The sequence below is a fragment of the Macaca mulatta genome, chromosome 15 (assembly GCF_049350105.2).
Source record: "Macaca mulatta isolate MMU2019108-1 chromosome 15, T2T-MMU8v2.0, whole genome shotgun sequence".
Lineage (NCBI taxonomy): Eukaryota > Metazoa > Chordata > Mammalia > Primates > Cercopithecidae > Macaca > Macaca mulatta.
This window is the reverse complement of record NC_133420.1, coordinates 114,443,519-114,467,667: the sequence shown is the minus strand read 5'-3', so window position 1 is coordinate 114,467,667 and position 24,149 is coordinate 114,443,519. Positions and strand designations below refer to the sequence as shown.

The 24,149-nt window shown below is 42.3% G+C and overlaps 1 protein-coding gene across 2 annotated transcripts in view; it reads left to right on the top strand.

The window, feature by feature from the left end:
- Positions 1-7,144: 7,144 nt before the first annotated feature.
- Positions 7,145-24,149, top strand: part of FRMD3 (FERM domain containing 3) — a 295,333-nt gene continuing 278,328 nt past the window's right edge. For both annotated transcript variants that reach the window (XM_001102733.5, XM_002800151.4), the window contains exon 1: positions 7,145-7,723. In XM_001102733.5, coding sequence (XP_001102733.2) covers positions 7,577-7,723 — 147 coding nt within the window. In that variant the 5' untranslated portion in view covers positions 7,145-7,576. The remainder of the gene's footprint in view (positions 7,724-24,149) is intronic.

The window sequence follows — 24,149 nt, the reverse complement described above, 5'->3', positions numbered from 1 at the left end:
GGTTTCTGATGAGAAGTCTGCTGTTAGTGTTATGTGATTTCCTTTACAGGTGATTAGACACTTTTCTCTTGCTGCTTTTAGGATTTTCTTCGTGTTGACTTTGGATAGTCTGGTGACTCTACACCTTGGTGATATTTGTCTTGCAATATATCTTCTAGGAGTCCTCTGAGCTTCTTGTATCTGGATGTGTAAATCTCTAGCAAGACAAGTAAAGTTTTCCTCAATTATTCCCTCAAATAGGTTTTCCAAACTTTCAAATGTTTTTTCTTCTCCCTCAGGGATACCCATGACTTACAGGTTTGGATGGTTTATATAATACCATATTTCTCATTAAAAAATTATTTTCTCTGTATTTTTGTCAGATTGGGTTACTTCCAAAGACCTGTCATCGAGCTCTGAAATTCTTTCTTCCTCTTGGTCTAATCTATTGTTAAAGCTTTCAACTGTATTTTGTAATTGCTTCAATGAATGTTTCATTTCCAGATGTTCTTTTATTTTTTAAATCTTTTTCCTTAGTAAATTTTTCATTCATATCTTGAATTGTTTTCTGATTTCCTTGTGTTGTTTTTCAACTTTCTCTTGGATCTCATTGAGCTTCCTTACAATCTATATTTTTAATTCTTTATCTGGCATTTTAGAATTTTCATTTTGGTTAGGATCCATTGTTAGATATCTAGTGTGATCCTTTGAGGTTAACATAACACACTCTTTTTTCATGCTGCTGGAATTGTTGTGTTGGTCCTTTCTTATTCTGAGGTGTCACTTCTTATTTTTGAATTTACTTTTGTTTGGATAGGACTTTTTATTTCTTCTTTGAGGATGACTGTAATGTATGTTGAATAGGATTGTTTGGCTTTGCTTCTTGGTGCTTTCAGGGGGCCAAGGCTCTGTATGAATTCCTTGGTTATAGATAACCTTCGTTTGGTGGTTTTCTCAAATGCTGGTTGTGGTAGTGTTGTACTGGGCATGTGAGTAGGCTCTCAGTCTCCTGTACAGACAGGGAGATAGAGGTCTTCAGAAACTTATCTCGGTCCGTAGTGCTGTACACTGAGTCAGCCAAATTTGGATTAGGTTGTGCAGTTTGACTTCCAGACCAGTAGGTGGCACTTGAAGGTAAGAGCTTCTGTGGCAGAAGCAGATGGGTATATACTTGATCTTTTTTTTTCAACTGGGAGAAGCTCTGTGTTGTCACAGGCAATTATCTGGAATACACCGTTCTCTGAGTTTCCTGCTCAGCCCTGGGTTGGGGAGTGGACAAAGTTGAGTCAAGCTGGACCGCCAAGCTTGTTCTTGGATAACCCAATGCCAAGCACAAGCACAAGCACAAGCACAAGCACAAGCCCTGATGGGGTGCTTAAGGTAGCTTCTGGTGAAATGCACAAAGGTCTCCTCAGGGGGTCAGGGGGCTGCACCAACTCCATGTCCTGGGCAGGTAGAAACACAGTCTTCTTCCCTATCATGCCCCATCCCAGGGCTCATGACTCAGTTCAGACAGACACTTCTATCTTTAGGCCACAATGTAGCTGAGAGACATGGACAATGCCTTTCCTGTGTCTCTCTGATGAAATGGCTTTGGTGTGGGGCCTCTTCCCTCAGCCCAAAATAGACAGCTTTATGGCTCACCTGTTCTTGCTACAGGAATACTGCCACTGTGTGTATAGAGGCGGAGGGGCCCTGTCTTTTGTACAAGCTAGGGCCCAGTGGGGACATTGCCAGTAAGGATGCAATTATCCTTAATAGCCCTGGAATGGCTGTCCACAGGTACACTTAAACCAAACCCTGGCAGCAGCAGCTATGGGGGGAGTAGGAGGCTTCCTCTCCATTACTAGGCCCAAGCACTGCGGCCACCTGGCTGCTATGGCAGAACCACACTCTTCACCCACAGAGCCAAGCACAGTGCCCATGTAGCTGTTGAAAGGAGTGCAGTCACTTTCAGCACAGAAGTGAGGAGCTCTCAGGAATAGGAGAGCACACTCTATGGTTTATTTTATCTTAACAGGTGTTCCTTTGGCATGCTGCACTCTGCCTTGTCCTTGGAATAGCATGCCCTGAGGGTCAGACTCTCAGCTCTCCTGGGTCCAGCTGGCCCCATGTGAGTGCCACAATCTCAGTGGGTGCTGAGGAATGTCTGCAGGGGATTTGGTGATGTGGAGACACAAGAACTGAGATTCCCTGGGCAGGATAGAGTCCCACAGTGGGTGCACACCCAGTGTGGTGCCCACTACCATAGCTCAAATTTGGGGGTTGCTGACAGTCCAGTGCAGTGCTCTCAAGAAATCCCCAAATTGCTGCCCATACCAATGCATGAGCTTGTGAGGGCAGAGGAGCTCTTCAACAGTTTGGAAACCAGCAATCTGTCACAGGGGTGAGGGGAACCCAAAACATCCCCACTTACCCTTTCCATGGGACCCCAAGTCCTTCAGGATTCAATTTCTGCCATACTCTTGCCTCCTTTTTTCTGTGCCCTAGCTTCTGCCTATGAATTTTCCAATAGGCCTTGACACTCATCTCTTAATCTTTTGAGTTATGATTATTCACCTCTAACTTTGGTTCTTCTTTTTTGGAGAGACCAGGTGATCAATGTCTCCAGTCAGTCATCTTGAAACTGCCCTAAAAATTTTACATTTTAATTGAGTCCAACTTATGCTTTGATGTGTTGATGTTTGGTGATTTTTATCACCAAACTAAAGATTTCCTAGATTTTCCTTCATGTTATCTTCCAGAAGTTTTATAGTTTACATGTAAGTCAACGGTTTATTTTGGCTTAAAATCTGTGAACAGTGTGTGATCTGTGTCTACACTCATTTTTTTGCATGTGATCTTCCAGAAGTTTTATAGTTTACATGTAAGTCAACGGTTTATTTTGGCTTAAAATCTGTGAACAGTGTGTGATCTGTGTCTACACTCATTTTTTTGCATGTGAATGTCTAGTTTCTCCAGCACCATTTGTCAAAAAGATTATCCTTTCTCCATTGGATTGACTTTGCTTCTTTGTCAAATATCAATTGACTATATTTGTGTGGGTTTCTTTCTGGTCCCTCTATTTTGTTCCACTGATCAATTTGTTTATTCTTTTGCCAGTACCATACTGCCTTGATCACTTTGGTTTTATATTAAGTCTTAAAGTCAGGTAATATCAGTCATCTGACTTTGTTTTTCTTCAGTATTGTGTTAGCTACTCTGGGTTTTTGCCTTTCCATATAAGCTTTAAAAAAGTTTGCTGATATCCACAAAATAACTAGCTCACGTTTTGACTTGGGTTGCACTTAACCTATAGATCAATTTGGGAGGACCTGACATCTTCACAGTGTTGAGTCTTCCTATCCATGAACATGGAATATCTCTCCATTTATTTAGTTCTTTGATTTCTTTCACCAGTCTTGTAGTTTTCCTCATATAGATCTTGTGCATATTTTGTTAGATTTATACCTAAATATTTCTTTTTAAATTATCAATTTTAATGGCTATAAAAGTGCTTAAAAATGAAAATAATCAAGATGCAATATTTACAACCATCAATCTTTTGTGGCCAGACCACCTGTTATCTATTTGTGGCTCACCAAAGTGTTATAACCTATTGGTTAGGAATATTTTTTGGTAAAGAATATCAGTTACTATCACTGATCATGAGACACTAATTAATCTCCCATTGCCACTTCTTTAGTAAGAACTGGACTTGTAGCCAGTGCTATGGCTGATATTCCAATGCCTCAAGTGGAGCCACCTTTCCTATACTCAAATGTCCTCTGTTTGTTGCCTGTCATCCCAGCTACTTGGGAGGCTCAAGCAGGGGGACTGATTAGGGCCAGAAGTTTGAGACCAGCCTGAGCAACATAGTGAGACCCAATCTGTAAAAAAAAAATAAAAAAATAAAAAATTAAAAAATGTCTCTGTCTTTGGGGGACAGGTTCAGATTTGGGAATATTTGTAGGGGGATTTTAGCCTGGCTTTTGTTTACCAGGCCTAGAAATCTTGTTTGCCCTACAGATCAAATTGAGTCCTAGTTGGATGATTGACCACCAGCAAAATCCCCATGAGTCACACTACTCTGAAGTCTACTTGGGTACCACTGCTTATGATTGTACCAGAGCTTCCCTGGCACTGAGGGTTAAGTCATGCACCACTGTTTGTCTTTTGCCAGCCCAGGCTCTCATCCTTCCCATTTAAGTCAGGGAGCTCCTTTTGACTGCAGTGTCTTTCACAACCATCTCTGGCCACAAAGAACAGCCACTTTGGTGCTTTTCAAAGATGGCAGTGCTTCCTTCACCAATGATTCTTTGAAAATCTTGGTGGAGGCCCCCTCAGGGGACACGGTTAAAGAGAGGTAAGCTGGCCACATGTGGAAATACACTGCAATATTTCCATCTCCTTGATATTTTGGATCTTTTCCTGTACATGTACCAGGGAATTTCCTTTTTCTCATCTTCATTTAGCTGAGTCCAGAAGTCAGTTAGTCCATTTAGATGGTACATGGAAACCAGAGTCATTGGGAAGTGAATTCAAATGGACAAATTCAGTTTATTCACACATATACTCTTCAATTTAAATTAGCAGAATCTTGCAATTCTTTCCCTTCTTGGGGTTGACTTCATAGTTGGTCTCCTTGGGTGTGACTGAATCTGGTTCAAGTATTAAGACTGAGAGAAGTCAGAGGTGGTGGGAGAGGGGTGGGAGGAGATCGGCTTCCCTTTCCAAGGTAACTGCCTTAAGTGAGTTCCGAAGAGGATCTTCAAACAAAACAGGAACAGCCTTGTTACATAAGGAAGAGGGCGTGCTTCTCCTGCCAAGGGAGTTTGGGGGCTTGAGTGACTAGGAATCATTCAAGTTTTCTTTTATAGTCCTATTCTTATTCCCAGATTCCCACTCTTTCCTGCTGATAATTATAAAATCTTGTGAGGCTGATAATTCAGTTGACTTTGTAATTTGGCAGTTTGTAGATGAAATTGTGAATTTGGTTTTTCAGTTTTGGCCTTGTGGTTCAATTAAAATATTCTTTGAGCTCGGTTGTTTGTTAAAATGCAGCTATTTAAAAGTTGTAAGCTGAGAATTTAGGACTCAGTGCATCACTGCTTTTCTTTAAGTGGTCCAGTTTTAAACTCATCCCTTGAGTTCATTCTTTGAGTTCTTCCTAATCTTCATATTACTATTATTATTATTGACAATGGCCACTTGGTTTCCCAAAGCCTTGTTTGCAGTGGGTGGTTCAATCCAGGTGACCATACCTGGTAATTTACCTAGCTGTCATGCCAAGTGCTTCCACAGCCTGTATTTTCATACTAGCTGAATCTCAGCCTTTATTCCTAATCAGGCCAGACAACCAGTCTCAGGTTCTTCTCATTTCTTCAAAATTCTGTTTCTTACAGTCCCACATTGGGTGATTTTTATTCTGTCTTTTTTCCTACTGTCCTTGTTGGTCTTATTTTGCATCCTTGAAATTTGGGATAACAGTTTTTGGGTATTGATATGACTCTTTGGAGCCTAATGGTCACTATAATAGGGTGGACAAGTGTGTGTGTGTGGTCTTAAAAGAAAAGCATGGACTGTGTTGGTTTGTGACTTTTCTTTGATCTCTGGGCTATCTGCTCTTTTGGCTAGCAGAGATGATCCAGTTTTCACCTTGAGACAGGTCCCGTCCCTGCCACCTCATATGTGCACATGGGGATTTACAGATTACAGCCGTAAGATGGCCTCCACTGACCTGGTCTCATCCCAGCTTCCCAGCCACCTGTGGGATGGACAGGTGTTCTCTCCTTTGAAATGAGAAAAGAAATGGAGAGGCTTTTTAAAAGATCCCCAGGATTAGCCAGTAGCTGGGCCAAGAATGAAACCCACATCTTCCCATACCCTCAATACTGACCTCTCCATTAGGCTTTTCCCTAACACTTGAAGGGCCCAGCTCAAGAGCATCCATGAGAATGCCCCATACTATCATCTAAATATTCATAAGCAATAGTCAGCTATTGAGTGCTACATAAAACATTCTGTATCCTCCTATATTGACAAATTGCTGCAATTTGGAATTTCCAGGAGCAGATACTGAGACTGAGTTTGTCCTGTATGGTATTTATTAGTGATCAACAGGGAGAGGAGGCAGGAGCAGGCAGAGAGAAGTCCAAATGCATTGCGGACTCCACCAAGTCTCGGCCAACATTAGGTGTCCTAGAGAATATATGGCCCCCCAGACGGTCCAGGGCAGGTAAAATTTCTGTGCCACTCTTCCTCCATCCCCAGGACAGGGCATACCTTTGGATGAGGGGGCTCCATGCAGGCACAAACCTTGACAAAGCTGACAGCTGGGTAATACGTCCTTCTTCTAACAAATGTTCCTTCCTAACGACCTGTTCTGCTCAGGCAAGAGCAGCAGGGTAAGAGGACTTCCATCTCTCCCAACTTCTAGACATTCCAGCGCTCACATTCAAGCTCCATACCCCTGACTCAACAGCTGCCCCTGGCCACTCTAGGGCCTAGGGTACATGACACGGTGGCTTGAGCCACCTTGGGGGACAACAAAGAGGCAGGATACCTTCTACCTTCAACACCCTGGAGGCGGGTGGGGAATTCCAGAGTCCTCAGTACCCAGAGACTGGACTAAAACAGGACGGGGCATATCTGCTTTGCATTAGACCTCTTAATTCCTGAGCAACCGGGAGCTGGAGGAGGTCTCTAAAGTAGGGGAGTAGAAATAGGAACCCACCCCTCTTGCTCGGGTCAAAGGTATGCTACCAAATATCACACTAAGATGTTGGGAGATTTAAAGGAGGATTTGCACATGGAAGGCTCCTAATTTTTTAGAGAAAGAGACTGAGTCCTAGCTAGCATTAAATAAAGCAATAGCTTAAACAATATCCATGAGATTTTTACTATTAGCGGTATTCCTGGTGTAGCCCTGTCAGGGCTGTCACTCTCTCTCTCTCTCACTCGCCCTGGGCCCCACAATCCTTTCCCGAGGCGGAATCCCCCTGGCGGTGTGGGTCAGGATCGCTCTCTGTCCCCTACCCGCGCCAGGTCCCTGGAGCTGAGCAGAGCAGGGCGCTGTCGGGCGCGTGCGGGAGCCGGGGCCGGGACGAGCACTACCGGGAGCCCGAGCGACAGCGGCCAGGGGAGGGAGGAGGCGGCGAGGCTGAGGAAGACAGTCGGGCCCAGCTTGACGCAGCGGCGGCTGCGACTGAGCAGGCCACCACCAGGGCACCCGGGCCAGCCGCGCCAGCCATCCCTCCGCCTCCTCCTTCAGCTGCTCGGCGCGCGTGGGAGTGAGTGCGTCGCGCGCCCGCGGAGGGTCTCAGGCTCTGGGCATCCTCGGCAAGCGAGCCCGGGCAGAGGGAGGCGCACGAGCGCGCGCGACAGAAGGAGGCGGGGAAAGGAGGGGGCGAGGCGGAGGCGAGCGAACAGGAGGGAGGGACCTGCCCGCCGCGCCCCGGCCGCTGGGCATGTGTGGCCGCAGGCGCCCGACGCTGCCGCTGTCCCGGGGCTGAGCCGCGCCCAGGTGTCCCGGACAGTGCGTGCGCGAGTGTGTGTCCGCGCAGGCGAGCACCGCGCCGGCCCTGAGCCTCGCGTTCGCTCCCCCCGGCCGCGGTGCATGTTCGCCTCCTGCCACTGTGTGCCGAGAGGCAGGAGGACCATGAAAATGATCCACTTTCGGAGCTCCAGCATCAAATCGCTCAGCCAGGAGATGAAATGCACCATCCGGCTGCTGGACGACTCGGAGATATCTTGCCACATCCAGGTGTGCGTGGAACTGGGCGAGGGCGCGGGGCACACGCCGGGAGCAGGGCGGGGGGCCTCTGCGGTGGGCATGCCAGGACAAGGAACCCACTCCCGGAGGGGATTGGGGGACTGCTAGAAAGCCAGATTTCGATTCCTCAGCCCTCTGAGGCTTGGGGGCCTTATCCTGGCGTGGGGGGCATGGTCCCCTGCAAGCTCCAGGCACGCGTTATCCGCGCCCAGTCCCCTTCCCCTCGCGTGCACCCTGCGCGCGCGTCTCTCTGCGCCCAGACTAGGGGCGCGGGGCAGCTGCCTGCGGAGGGACTCTGGCCCCTCTGGGCCCTACTCCGCCAGGAGATGGGAGCTCCGAGGGCTGAGAGGGGCACCTGCATGTCGCCCACTGGTATTTCCTCCTTTCCTCCACGTGGAGAAGGCATGCATCCGCCAGGTTCACTCATTTCTCTCTCCCGCGCCCAGGCTCTGGAGACGCCCTCAGTCCCGGAACCTGCTTTCCGCTCCGTGTGGGTCCCCCTTACCCTCCGCCGGTGGTCTTCAGTTCTCCGCGTGGGGCGGTGGCGAAGTTTCCCCAGAGTGAGAGAGGCCGGGCTGCCCTGGGCGCCAGCCTTGAGGGATGGAGCGCGCGCGATGCGTCGGACTGGAGCTACCTCGAAAGGAATGTGTGAAGTCTGAGTGTTTCAGAGAAAGGAAAAGAAAGGATTGTGAGGCCAGCAAGTGGGGAGCCCTGCAGGAACCTGGGTCCTGGGAAAAAGCGCCCCGTGGAATCTTGGTGGACATTCACTGTCACCCAAGTTGGAGGAGAAGGCTAGTTGTTTGGGTGAAGGCAGCTTTGCTGGCAGCCCTGTGCTCGGGTAGTAAATGCCTCTGGGCTGTCAGGAGAGCTAGTGTGAGCTGCAAAGGTGTGCGTGCGTGTGCGTGTGCGTATTTGCGGTGGGTGAATATGTAGGCGGGTGAGAGCCCCTCTTCCAGGAACCCAAAGATGCCCCACTCGGTGCGCACACAATCAGGAAAGGTTGTGTCAGGGCTCAGCACAATTAACTTCCGAATTTTAAATCTATTTAACTATTTATCTCTGGGATTTCCTTTCTCACCTACCCTAGTCGAGTCTTGAGGCTCTGGAACTGAGCTGCTTTTTTTTTTTTTTTTTAATACATTTAAATACAGGGCACACCACTCATGTCAGTGGGAGGTGAGTGGGGCAGCATCTCCCAGAGTAGGAATCAGCCTCTAGGCTGTGCAAACCATGAAGGAATGAAAGGACTTTCCCTGTTTTATTTTTATTTAATTTTTGTTAGTGGGAGTGTGTGACATGTTGGGGGCAGTTGCAATTAATTTGTAACCTGACAGCTGGACAAAAGTCAAGGTAGGAATGTGATGCCCCATGATCTCCCAGGAAAGTAGGCTCCCACTGAATTTTCTGGAGGATCTTGAATTTCATTCTGACCAAGCAGCACTGCTAAACTTAATAATAAAAGGATTAGCAGGATAGGCAGTGTTTCTACTGCCACAAGGGTTGCACAGAAGCATCTGGCATGTACTAATAGTCTTGTGATCCAGAGAGTGTGGTCTGTGCACTTTGCTTGAAGTCCTAAAGTAGGTGTACAGGTCCTTTAACCCATAATGAATGTGTAGATGATGGAGGTGCCATCAGGGAGAGAGGCTGTTGAGGTCTCCTGTGTCTCTCAGCCCTCTTCTGCCCTGTCCCACTTGGTGTTGACATTTTTCCCCTCCCTCAGGATGAAGTCTTCCTTAGAATAATAAATATTCCCCAAAGGACATGTATTTGTTGTCTCATGTTTTGAGAAACAATGAATTGTAGCCAGTCTAACAACAGTTTGAAAAACTCTAGTGCTTATGACCCAACTAGTGCCAAAGAGGTTAAAATGTTATGTTTCAAAATGTTGGCTTGGGTACTGATTTTTCAAAAAATTAGATGTTTATTTTTGTGATTCATCTTTCTCTGCCCTTTCTGCCCCCAAATGAGGATTATTATTTAACCAATTAAAATGAATTAAAATATTTTATTTGGATAACTTTGGACCTCATACTTTCCTAGAGTACTCCAGACCAGGAATTGAAATTGCCCTTCCAGGTATCAGGTTACAAAGACTTCCCATTTGCTTAGAGTGAGAACAAAAGGATTAAAAAACAATGTGAAACAAAGCCATTTGGAATCACTGGCACTTGTTCTGGGTGAATCCATCTGTGTTTGCTTCCTTCCTTCCTCCTATAGAACTACACAGTTAAAGGATTGTATATACTGTCCACAGAACGTCACCCTGTCTCCATAGCCCACATCTGCCTATCTGAGTTAGGAGCTCTCATCCTTGGTGCCTGCCTGGCTCTAGAGCAGGGGTGTCCAATTTTCTGGCTTCCCTGGGCCACATTGGAAGAAGAAGAATTGTCTTGGGCCACACATAAAATACACTACCACTACTGATAGCTGATGAGCTTAAAAAAAAAATCACAAATAGTCTCATAATGTTTTAAGAAAATTTATGAATTTGGGCTGGGCTGCATCCAAAGCTGTTCTGGGCCACGGGTTGGATGAGCTTGATCTAGAGGCTCTGTAGGAGGAGCAGGAGCTCTTGGACATGTGTTAGTTGTTCACTCCTCTTCACTCCAGGAGTGCTGCCTATGGAACCCAAAAATAAGTGGGGGAAACTCAAGCCACACATCCTTGGGAGTTCATTAGTCTGTGTTCTCTAGTAGGTGAGCATTCCAGATTGAAAGAAAAAAGAGTCACTCAAACAGTTTTCTCTAGTAACGTGCTGGAGGGTGGCTGCATGTGGTAGATGCAACGGATGATAGAAACCTTTAGGCCTATTGCTTGAGACCATGTGAATAGCTCTAGGTGCCATTTCTTGAGCATCTCTCATGTGCCAGCCTTTTCCACTCATTTATGTCTGCTCTCTACCACCAACCTTTGAGTAGGTATTATTCCCTTCTTTTGGATAAGAAAACTGAGCAGCTAATAACTTAAGTGACTTGTTCAAGGCCATATCTCTAAAAAGAGAATGAGCAGCTGGAATTCAAATCCAGAATTGTCTGGATCCGAAGCTTATGCATGTCTTTGACATATTACCCCATAGTTAAAATAGCTGAAGTTTCAGTGAAATTTCCAGACATGGATAGAGGTAAATCCAAGGTAGGGGGGTTTAAACCAGTGACTGGAGGCCAGTTGGGATTCATGATCTGAATGGACAGAGCGACCCTCTTTGCCAGTTTGCAAACTTAATGTGTCCTGAGTCTGTCAGGCAGGCTGGCATCCCAGAGCTGATTGGAATTCCACATCCAAACATCACTGGGGGCCATTTCCACCCCCCGGAAACATGGCATTTGCCTTTAAAGAAACTATATGCGTAAATGCTTTGTTAGGTTCGATGCACAGTGTCCTTATATATCAGACCGTAGTAGCCCCAAATTATGCCTATGCATCAAAAGACGAACCAAGCCAGAAACTAAGGGAGAATTGCCTATTTGTGCTCTGATTACAGGGTGTGATGGTGAAAGTGCATGTGTTTTGTTCCTCTTCAGTGTGCCTTCCACAAGGAGGAGAAGGCAGAGTATTCTCCACCCCCTAAGATCTTTGCATTTACCACCATATAGAGGATAGGAAAGAGCTTTTGCAAAATAACAGCTTTTAAACATTCCTTTTCCAAATCGTATAATTTTGGTGGTATTTGGGCAATGAAAACTTTCAAACATATAACCTAGTGGCCCAGTCTTAGCAGACTGGTGGTCATTTCCAATAAGAGATGTGGAAGTCATTGGCTCTGTCTCTTTTTGCAGGGTCTGGGATGCTGTCCCATCATATCATTTGCTTGTGAATGTTCAGGTAGGATGGAAGATAGAGGAATTCCAAATAGACAGGGCATAAAGGGGAGTTTGGGATATCAGATAGAGGCCTGGGGAAGGGAAAGAGTTGCTGAATGCTCCTTATTGGGCTTTTCCAACTGAGCTAAACTTTGAAGTCTGGATGTTGTAGGAGGATAAGGTTTGGCTCTAACTCTTCATTCAACCTTGCTACTTCAATTAGAGTGGAGTCCTAGCCATTTTCTATCCACCTTTTTTTTTTTTTTTTTTTTTTTTTGTTAGATACTGGCATTGTCATTCACAGCTCTTGCTAATGAACTTGCCATTTTTAATACTGACTTTTTGAGGTTACATAGACTTTTTACATAGACATTAAGGATGTTTACTGACTCATATATTAATACTTTGGCAAAGCCTGGTAAATGTGGCTGACATAGTTGGAATTGGCTGAAAATTTGTATTTGTATTTGACTAGAAATCCTAGCATAGTGCTTTGCATGCAGTAGGAACACAATAAACACCGATGTAGATTGAATAATTTCCTTTCTAGACTGTTAAATTCACAAGAGTAGGAACATTTTGATGTTCACCGCGGAGTCCCTAATACTTAGAATAGTGCCTGCTATTCTATATAGTATATTATGTGCACATTAAACACCAGTGGAATGGATGAGTGCTAACCTTCCCAATATTTAATCTAGCTCATTACCTGTCAACATGAAGGTAGCATGCCAGCGTTGGATCGGGAATCAGATGTGTGGTTTAGTTATGTTACCAACCAGCTGTGTGATCTTGAGTGAGTCATTTGACATTTGGAGTCAATTTTCTTTTCTTTTGTAAAACAAAAGAATTTGGTTAGATGGATGCTGCAGTTTAAAAAATCTGTGGTTTTATTATTGACTAGATAAATTACATTTGAACGAAGCATTGCTATTGACAAAGTGGTAGTGTTCATATTGTCTCATATGAATTTCATAACTATCAATTATCTCCATTCTATGGATGTTATTGTGTTACTGAGTATTATCTCAATATTGTATTACTAGATATGGAAAATGAGATTCAGAGAGTTTAGCAGTTTGGGTAACCAAGCAATTAAGTTGGTCAGGACCCAGGTCATTTGACTCAAAATCCAGAGCTCTTTCATCTTTGGAGCACTGCCTCTTGGGACTGGATGATTAGGCTGCTTTTGGCTGCAAGTAAAAGAGTAGCCAAGTTAAAGTGGCCTAAATAATAAGGACACTTATTATCTTAGCTGGCAAAAAGTCCAGAGGGAGGGCAACTTCAGGGCTGTTCCAAAGCTCTGCCTGGACTTAGTTGCTGCCTCCCGTCTTTTCACTCTGGCATCTTCAGTGCATTAACTGTGTCTCTATAGTCTCCATGATTATGAGGTGGCTGCAGTAATTTTAGATGTCAGTCAGTCACTGCCACATCCACTGTCCAAGAAGAGGTGTTTCCTCATGCATTTCATTTTTATCACAGAGGAACACTTTCCCAGAGTCCCCATCAGTCTTCCCATCAGATTCTATTGGCCTGGATTGGATCATATGCCCATGCCCTAGCTGCAAAAGTGTCTAGGAATATATGCATCTGGCATCTTTCCTCTCTATAATGGGAATTGGCTTTGCCATTATGGAAGGAATGGCATTATGTGTGTGTGTGTGCATGCACATGTGTGTGGTGGGGAGGAACAGCTGTCGGCTAATCAAGCAGGAGTGTCTTTCAGAATACGTCAAATTGGGTTGCAATTACTGTTACAATAAACCTCTCATGAGAGTTTAGTAAGATGTTATCTCAGCCCTGGCTTTTTTTAGGCAATCTTTGTATCATCAAATTCCAGAACAAGAAAAATTATGAGAGAGTCTTTTGTAGTGTGTTGTTAAATATCATTTCTGCTCTTGTGGAACTGGTGGGTTCTGGGCAGCTAAAAGGCATCTTGTTCAGAGCAGGCACAGCTCTCTTCAGCAGACAAACTTTATGCTTGTTCAAGTGGCATGGTGGCAAAGTGGTCGAGAGCATATGTTCTGGAGTACTGCTTGCTTGGGTTTGAACCTTGGCTCTGCCACTGACTAGCCAGGTGACTTTCGGGAAGTCACTTTTCCTCACTGGGCCTCAGTTTCCTCATCTATAAAGTGGAAATAATAATAACATAGCCCTCATGGACTTTTTGTAAGGATTAAATAAGCATTATATGTCAAGTGCTTAGCTTAGTACCTGGCACATAGTGAGAGCTGAAAAAATAGTGACTGTTATCTTAGTGCTTAGTGAAACTATATTAGAGGTAATCCTAAGTGGTGGGAAGGCTTTGACTTAGAATCAAATGACTTTAAGCCTAAACTCCATCCCTTTCTGATGGTGCAGGACCTTAAGCAAGTCACTGGGCCTCCTGTTCTTCATCTGAGAAATGAGAGTAATAATTCCTCAATTGCCAATCTCCATTGGGTTGTTGAGATGGTTTATGTAAAAGCATGTTGTAAATGTTAAAATATCACCCAAATACAGAATACTATTCTAATCAATTTAGTTGAAAAAAAGGATAGCTTCTTATCTGTTGAAATGGGAATGACATTATCATGTGCAAACCTATATCTGTGCTAAATATCAGGCCCCATGATGATCCTGCTGGTGAAATCCAAGCTAGGTCCAGCTGGCAGCCACAATTTTCTGCTAGTAAGGACAATTCAACACTTTTCTCTACCAAGCTCTTCTGGAATGCCATTCAGAGTCTACTGAAAATCAGACACAAAAGGAATAGAGGAGAGAGGCAGTTTGTTAAATACTGTGGCACAGCTCTGACGTTTTTAGACCTAGATTATATGGGCCAGTTCTTTATATTAAGCATATCCTAAAAAAAATGTAATGTTATTCCAATGGTCTGCTAAGATCTTATCTCTTGATATTTTCAAAGCAAAGGCAAAGTGTATTGACTTCAGGGAGAATACAATACTATTAGCTGCACATTGTTTGAGCGGTGTATCCGCTAGAATTCTTTCAACTACATGTAACAAATTCTAATTCAAACTGGCTTTAACATTAAGGATGTTTACTGACTCATATATTCAGAAGTCTTGAATTACGTGTTTAATTCAAGGACTGTGGCTCTGTTTCTCTGGGGTTCCTTTGCCTCTTCTTGCCATTTGTGATGGCTCCATCCTCAGGCTGGTAGTGAAATGGTTACAGCAGTGCCAGTTCTCACATTTTCATAGGATACCCTCCAGAGGAAGAGAGAAGCCGCTTTCAATTCAGCATCCCAAGCAGAAGTGTGCAGTCATTCTGATTGGACCTCCCAGGTCACATGCTCACCCCAGAAGCAGTGACTATGACCAGGGGAACAGAATGTACTGATTAGCTTAAGGTGCAGAACTTGATCCTGGGACTCAGGGTGAAATCAACTTCCCCTGTGGTGATGTTCTGCCTGGGGAAGAGCAAATACCTAAAATCAGATGGGAGGAAGGGGGAAATGGCTCCTAAAAAGATAATCCACAATACCTACTCTAGATGCTGTGTCTAGGGTAGGTGGTTCTCAAAGTGTGGTCTGGGGAAACCTGGAAGTCCCTGTGATCCTTTCATGGAGGCCATGCTGTTAAAAGAAGTATTTTCAAAATAATACTAAGATATTGTTTGCCTTTTTGGATAACAGTTTTATTGAGATATAGTTCACATTCCTTGTAGTACACCTACTTAAGGTATACAATTTTTGATATATTTAGATAGTTGTGCAGTCATCACCACAATCAATTTTAGAATATTTTCATCATCCCCAAAATGAACCTTTGCCCTTTAGCAGTCATACCTCCATTTCCCTCCAGACCTCCCAGTCCTAGGCAACCACTAATCTACTTCCTGTCTGTATATATTTGTCTATTCTGGACATTTGATAAAAATGGAATCATAAAATATGTGAACTTTTGTGTCTGGCTTCTTTCACTTAGCACAATGTTTTCAAGGTTTATCCACATTGTAGCATGGGTCAGTACTTCCTTCCTTTTCCTTGTTGAATAGTAGTCCATTGCATAGATATATCACATTTTGTTGATCCATTCATTAGTTGATGAACATTTGGGTTGATGAACATTTTGGCTACTATGAATAATGTTGCCATGAACATTCCTGAAAAAGCTGCTCTCTAGACACGTTTCTTTTCTCTTGGGTGTATACCTAAAAGTGAAATTACTAGTCATACGGTAACTCTGTGTTTAATCTTTTGAATAACTGTCAAACAGTTTTTCAAAGTGGCTGCACCGTTTTACATTCCCACCAGCAGTGTAGGAGGGTTTCAATTTCTTCACATCCTCTTCAACACTTGTTATTTATCTATCTGTTTGATTATAACCGTTCTAAGTGGGTGTGGAGTGGTATCTCATTGTGGTTTTGATTTGCATTTCTCTGAAGGCTAAAGTTGAGCATCTTTTCATGTGTCTATTAGCCATTTGTACATCTTCTTCAGACAACTGCCCATTTAGACCTTTTGCCTATTTTAAAATGGGTTGTCTTTTATTTTTAAGTTGTAAGAGTTCTTCATATATTTTGGACACAAACCCTTTATACAATAAATGATTTGCAATTTTTTTCCCCATTCTGTGGGATATCTTTTACTTTCTTGATGGGGTCAAAAAAGCTTTTAATTTTGATAAAGTCCAATTTATATATAATTTTTGTTGCTTGTATTTGTGATGCCATAGCTAAGAACTGTTGCCCAATTCAAGGTAATAAGGACTTATGCCTATGTTTTCATTAAGCAGTTTTATAGTTTTAGCTCTTATATTTAGGACTTTGATCCATTTTTAAAATTGATACATAGTTCGCATACCATAAAATTAATCATTTTAAAGTGTACAATTCAGTTGATTTTCATATATTCATAAGACTTTGCAACTGCAATCACTCCCTAATTCCAGAACATTTTCATCACCCCAGAATAAATCTGTACCTATTAACAGTCACTCCCCATCTTTGATCCAGTTTGAGTCAATTTTTGTATATGGTGTGAGGTAGGGGTCCAACTTTATTCTTTTGCATGTGGATATCCAGTTGTCCCAGCACCATTTGTTGAAAAAAATAACTCTTTTCCCCATTGAATTATCTTGTCACTCTGATGAGATGTTGTTTACCTTTTCCACTTTCAGTCTTTCAGAAGTGTACAGTGGAATTTTCTAGAGGCTACAAGATGTGTGATATTACAACACACTGGATGAAGAAGCATATGTGAGAATACACCTCTTTGTTGAGTCAGTCATTCATGATATTTGCAAAAATGTAAAACAATGCTCCTTTTATCACTACTTTATTTTGTAAAATATAGCTATTTTTAAGCAAAAATATGTTAATTAATGTACAGTGGGTTTATTGTTATTTTTAAATGAATCAATAATTGAATATTTTGGATAATTCTATAGATATATAATATAAACAAAGGTTTTACAGATACTCAGCAGAGTAAAGGAGTTTTGAGGCCAACATACTGAAGAATTGCTGGGTGCAGTGGCTGGTGCCTGTAATCCCAGCACTTTGGGAGGCTGAGGTGAGCAGATCGCATGAACCCAGGAGCTTGAGACCAGCCTGGGCAACATGGTGAAACCCTGGGTTTATAAAAAATACAAAAATTTGCTGGGATTGGTGCATGCCTGTAGTCCCAGCTACTTGGGAGGCTGAGGTGGGAGGATTGCATAAGGTAGGGAGGTGGAGGCTGCAGTGAGCCGTGACTGTGCCACTGCACCCCAGCCTGGGTGACAGTGAGACCCTGTCTCAAAAAAAAAAAATTGCTGGTTTAGGTGACTGTCCATTTATTGAACTTCCAGAAAAATTTAAAAAATCCAAAATTAAGTAAAACAAAGTAGAACTTATATGCATCTTCTATGCCTCCAAGAACATAAATTACAAGTACCCCAAGTGATGTCAGTTAAATAAAAAACACTGCATGTTCACAGAAAATATGTACATTATATTTGGAATTCTTAGTAGTAACTATGCATGTGTGTGTGTGTGTGTGTGTGTGTGTGTGTGTGTGTGTGTTTTGTCTGCGTTTATATTCAAAATATTAACAGTAGAAGGGCAAGGCCAAGCTCTACTGTAATAAGCATTCTCTAATTGCACTTGCTCTCTAACTGAATCCTAACTTTTTAAACTCTAATAATTGTATAAAGCTGTGTCTTGTTTTGAGACCCTTCTTTAGATCATGGAAAATATACAGCTAAACCTGAAGTGTTTAAACTGTAAACCATTTGAATCAGGCCCATTAGTCACTTGGATTATTAAGTTCTTACTTCTTTTTCTGAGTAGGCATTTTGGGAAAACAGAAAAATGTTGCAGAAATGCAAATATCAAAATTTATTCTATGAGAATCTGAGATTCACATGGCATAAGTGTTAGGCATTGGGAAGATAACATGGCCCTCTTTTAGTTCTCACCCTGTGATGGAGAATTTCAAGTTGCTCTTCCCATGAAGTAGCAGAGAGCCAGATGTGGAATCCAGAGATGGGAAAAATAATGGGACTAGGGTCAGGAGCCAGTTGGGCAGATTTTGCAGCTGAGGTTTGAACTTGACTCAGGCTCAGAAGAGTCAAGTTCAGCATTGAGCCCTGGGAGAAGTGTGTAAGTGCTTCTCAGTCGGATGTTCCTGTGGAGTTTTTCTGTTCTTCAAATGCAGACTCGGATTCAGGAAGTCTTGGGAAGAGTCCTGAAATTTGACATTTTTAGCATGCTTCCAGGTGGTGCTTGTGTGGCTGGTCTGTGGACCACATCTGGAATAGTCAGACATTAGTGGAATTTACCTTTCTCCTAATAATATTGCTAAGCTCCTTGAGTGGAGGGATCTGTTCCTTTTGTTCCTCCCTCGATTGTGCCTCACTGGGCACATTTCTTTCAGCAGATGTTCAATGAGTGTGGGTAAGTAAGTGAATAAATAAAGAAATCCATCCTGGTGTGTCTATCACAGGTATAATGGAGTGCTGATTAGACACTGTTGCTGGGTATGGAATGATTCTGTTTGACTATTTGTTCCAAGCAAATCAAGAGATTGTTTTTTCAAACAGAATTTCCCATGGCAAATCTGATGAAGTGTTGCATGTCCATGAGAGCACACGGGACTACGGTTAGTGACTGCCTTGTCGTCCCTCTGGGCCAGGCTTCCCAGTCTTGCTTTCCTGTACACTGGACTCCTGGTGGTATTTCTGAAAAGCTCTGGCAATATCTCGGCACAAACAAGTCATTGTGTATAAGCCAGCAGTGCCTGGAAGCCCCTGGAGGCATAGGGGCCCCAGCTGTTCCTACTTGCAGAAGTGACTCTGAGGGACAATGACCCTGGAGGGCCATACAAAATGCATTCCAGTTGTAAATTAAGCTCTGGAGCTGTTTGCTTTGTTGATTCTCCCTGAAGGTGCAGGATGGAAAGGAGGGGCCCACTTTTGCAAAAAGAAAGAAAAAAAGAACCTTATTCTAAAGAGGAAGAGCATTTGTTTTGATCAAGAAGTTATGTTTTTCAAAAGTAAATTAAAGTTTGTTTGAAACAACGTCAATCTTATTCGATAAACATTTGTTAAATATCTTCTATATTCCTAGCCCAGAGCTGGAAGTAGAGATACAAAAGAAAATAAAATCAGCTATCAAGAGGCTCGCAGTCAGTCAGGGGGAAGACAGAAAGGATAGTGATGTGAGGATGAAATGACAGATGTAGAGACAGGTAAATGCAGGTGGAAGACCAAGAGGATGCACCAAGATCAGGCTGGGGCATCAGTAAGTACTCTGGTATAGATGAATCTTGATTAATAATTAAAGGACAAGTGGAAGTAAATTCTTTCAGAAGGAGAAAAAGGGCATTACAAGCAAAGTGATCTCTTGCTTGGTGTAAAACCCTAGGCATGAAACATGATGACTGAATCTGGGAGTTAAGGAAAGGAGAATCTGGGATGAGTTCCACATGGTTAGTTTCAACAACTGGGTAATGGAGATGCCATTCCAGGAGAGACAGACCTGGTCACATAATTTATGTGGTCCTGTGCAAAATGAAAATGCAGAGCTTGTTAAAAAATTGTTAAGAATTTCAAAGTGGTGATAACAGACCATTAAGCCAAGTACAGGGTCCTTCTAGGCACGGGTCCCTGAGCAAATGTGCAAGTCACACACCTGTGAAACTGACACTGAGGAGATAAACTAGAGGAGAAGCAGGTTGGGGGAAGAGAGGATGAGTTCCATTTTGGGTATGTTGATTTTGAAGTGCCTGTAGGGCATCTGACTGGAGAATTCTCAGTAGACAGTTGGATATAAGGAATGAAAGTTACCAGAGACACAGGTCTGACATTGAGGCAGAAGTAAGGGAGTCGTTAATGTCCTTGCAAGCGGTGGCAGAAACCATGTGGTATGAACAAAACTGCTATGACAGGTCTTCCTTTTTTGTCTGTATTTCTGCTTGGGGCAGACTTGTAGATCAAATCAATGAATTGTGAGCTCTGGACATCTTTCCAACAGTACTTGATCATTTTTCCTTTGTTAGGCAACTCCAACTGAACCAGAGCTGGTCTCTATTTTCTTCTACAAATGGGGCAGCCAAACCAGGGTTGTCAGTGGAAAGCCATTTTTCTGTCCTTACTCTTCATGGCCTAGCTTGGACTTGCAAATGAAAAAGACCTCTTTCCGTTTTCAAGTTCTGAGTTTCAAAGCATACGATTTTCTTTCCAGGGAAGTTGCCCTTTGAGACAGTGTCAGGAGCATTAAGTAGATAATACATTTTAAAATCCTATCAACATGGTACAAAATTAATCATGTTACATGAGGAGTAGCTTTGCTGCGATAATTTATCTTTATTTAGTATTTGTTTGTATCTCAGATATCTTTTATGGCAAATTTTGTTTTGTGTGTAGTTTTCAGGGAGTTTTTGTGAAAATTAAAATAATTCAAGTTCTATAAAATTGCTCAGACAATAATCTAATATTAATAATGTAATGACCTGAATCTTAGATGTACAATAGAGTTTTATCTGAAGATATCTATGTATAATGCTAACGTTTGAAATACTATTATTCTGTAGCAGGGGAAAGCAATTAGCATGTTAACAGATCAGGGTTTGGCTTATAATCTCTCACCTCAGAAGTATAATTTGTTGCTTTAAAACTCTAGTCCTTGATGCTAAACATTAATCTGGAAAGTCAAGATTAACTGAACCAAGGTCTTTACACATAAACTGAAAATTCAAACACAATAATGTTTACTGATGGATATGGTGATAAAATCAAGCAGTCTTAAAAAAATCAGTAACTAGTTAGCCTTATTAGTAGAAGAGAGGACCAACACCTAATTAATCAGCTGGCTAATAATTCTTCCTTGATGTTCTAGCTAATGTTATTTTTTGGCTGATCTGTACACGTTACTGTCCATCTTTGTCATCTGTACCTTGTGTAGGTATTGTCTACAATGTTATGACCTGTTGAGTATTTATTGGTTCTTTGTTTAGCAGCAACCTTTCTCTACACTTACAGTCCTCTTGATATCCTTGAGTATAATAATAATAACATGTGTTACATTGATTAAATTGAGACTGATTTAAACAGAGATGTTATAGGATTGGTTCAATGTCTCATATTTAGCAAGCTTAGGGTGGGGTATTGTGTCTTGAGTTTTAGGTTTGCTCTTATTACACTAAATACTACCATTATTTTGTTTTTGAATGTTCTTGGTAGTCTAAATGATGTAATTCCTTTCCACTGACAACTTTTTTTAATAGCTCAAGAGAAAAGCCATACACAGATCACACCTCTGGGTAGAAAAAGCATATTGATGTTTTAGAACTGTCATCCAAGGACACCGTTTAAGTTCTTTCCCTGTCTACTTTCTTTTTGTAACCTGTGGCTGAATGTACATCCAAATAAAATTGCAGTCAACTTGCTATGGTTATATGAGTATTTTGTCATCTAATATAACTAGATTCCTTTTACATATTTGGCATGGTACAAATATTACTTGTAGTTTGAAATTTCAAATTAACTCCCCAGAAGTTGTAAAAAGAAAAAAAGGAAGCGTGATGCTAATAAAATTTTCTATCTGTCCTTTAAGGTAATTTGCCTTGTAGTTTTGAGATTGACTCTGGAAGTCAAAATCTAGCAATGCAGAGCATGGTATTTAGAGGACTTTTAGAAAAATAGGAAAACAATGTATTATTATTATTATTTTGCTTAGGCACTAGCCACTGTCATGTCAGGCTCTCTTTGTTTTGAAGGCTAAGGCAGGAGAGTAATAAACTCTATGGAGTAGGGATGGAAATACACTTCAGGATATTTTATGCCACCTGGAACCTTATCAAGGATAACTTCACCTCCTGTGTTCCCAGACCTCAGGGGAGAAGTATTTCTGCTGAGGGTCATCCTGACACAAGGGGGCACCTTGAGTGACATCTTTTGCCTCCAAGTTTGAAGACATAGTTTTTCCACCATCTATAGATGGCACTTTCTTTGTTCAGTGCTGATTAAAAGGAAAAAAAAAAGATGAAAAGTTATACAGTAATTCAAGGGCAGCTGTGAAGCCTGAGTTTGCAGTGCCAGCAGCAGTGTGGTAATTTGAGAATAGCAAATTAGAAGGACAAAGCAGATTTTAATCATATGCCACAGAGAGGAAGGTGGTTTAAGTTTATCTCTAAATTGTACCTCCATTAGAGAAAGGAAAGCTTTTAATGCTATTATCCAATATATAGTTAAAGATTACTTTTTTCCTTTCCCCAGTCTTTCCTTAGTGTGTTTACTGGGTCAGAAATGGCAGCCTTTTTTAGACTTGGCAAAAGTAGTTTGAAAAATATTTGTTTTTTATAATTACAGATGTAATTTATGTACATAAATAAAATAAAAATACCCTGTAACTTCATTACCCAGAAAAAAAAAGAAATGGCAGACTTTTTCTCCCTTAGTGTATTGAGAGTTGTTAAATATAAAATAGAAAACATTTTCTTGGTGTTATGGGAAATGGGGAGAGAGAGAGATAGAGAGGGAGAGATTGTGAGCTTCTCGTCTGAAGACAGAACTGAAGACTTAAGAAAATATCTTCATCTATCTATCTGTCCATCTATCCATCCATCCATCAAACTATCCATTAATTCATTCATCATTTATCCACTCTTCCACTCATCCACCAACCCACCCATCCACTCATCCACTTTTCCACCCATCCATCCATCCATCCATCCATCCATCCATCCATCCTCCATCCATCCATCCATCCATCCTCCATCCATCCACCAAACAAACATTTATTGAATACCTCTGTTGGGGACTGCTCTGAGTAGCAGAGTTACAAAAAGATAAATAAGAATTAATCCTTGTCACTCTAGTAGAAAAGACAGACAGACACATAAACAGATTTAAAGTAGCACTATTATGATAGAAAAACACTAGGATGTTATTGGAGCTCATAAAGGGGTCAATAGTAGAGCCAGAGTGTGGCTTGGGGAAAGGCATAACTTTTCTTTAACCTCTAGTGGCTCTCCTCCAATGTTACTGCTTTAAAAAATATATTATTTGTGGTTTATTTCTTTCTCCTTATTTATTTTTATTGTGGAAAAAAAATATATGTAACAGAATTTACCATGTTAGCCATTAAAAAAATTTTTTTTTCTTTTGCGGTGCCTGTGCCTTGCACAGCCCCTGGACAGGCACAGCTGCCTGCTCCCCAACCGCCGAAGGCTGCTCTACCCCTCTGTTCTCGCTGCCGCGAGCATAGGAGCTTGGGCTGGGCAAAGCTCAAGGGGACACCGTGTTAGCCATTTTTAAGTGTGCCGTTTAGTGGCATTAAGTAGTTCACATTGTTGTGCAACCGTAATCACCTTCCAAAGTTATTACTTATAAAAGAGATATTCTTTGAAATGGATCACTGATATTTTCTCACTCACATTTCAAGTGTGAATACGAGCATCTTTAAAAACTTTGTTCTTTTTCCTGCAAATGTCTCAGCCAAAGTTGTACCTTGCTATAAAATGTGATTTCAAGACAAGTCCCACACCCGCTTCCTTGGTTCCTACTAGGCGTTCACCCTCAGCGTGTCTCCTGTATAGATATGCTGGAGCAGCCACTGAGGGGCCCTAATCCAGCCTGGGAAGGGCCAACAAGATTTTCTGGTGTAGGTGATGCCTGAGATGAGCTTTAAGGAAAAAACAGATATTGTCTGGCTAATAAATGGGGAAGTGTGTTGAGAAAAGGTGCAGTTAGGGAAAGAAGGACATTCTAGCAAAGGTTGAGCATAGAGGAAGACATAACATTTATGGGGAACTGAAAGAAAGAAATGCATTATACTTTTATACATCAAGAAAGAATTCCTTACTGTGCAGTGGGGAGCTGGCATTACCTGCTTAGACTGTGCAGATGGTGGAGTGGAGGTCAGAGTCTAGAAAACAATGTTGGCCACTGTTTATTAGGGAATAATTAAGACAACTCCTCCATTGAGTCATGGTTTGTTACTAGCTTGGCTCACACTTGGGCAAGATTCGTAGGGTGTTTTGTTTCAGACTTTGAATGCCTTAGTGCTTTTTGAAAAGCCCCACCCTGAGGCACATTAGTGTTTGCCAGTTCTTTTTTTTTTTTGGAGGGGTGGTGACAGAGTCTCACTTTGTCACCCGGGCTAGAGGGCAGTGGCACCATCAC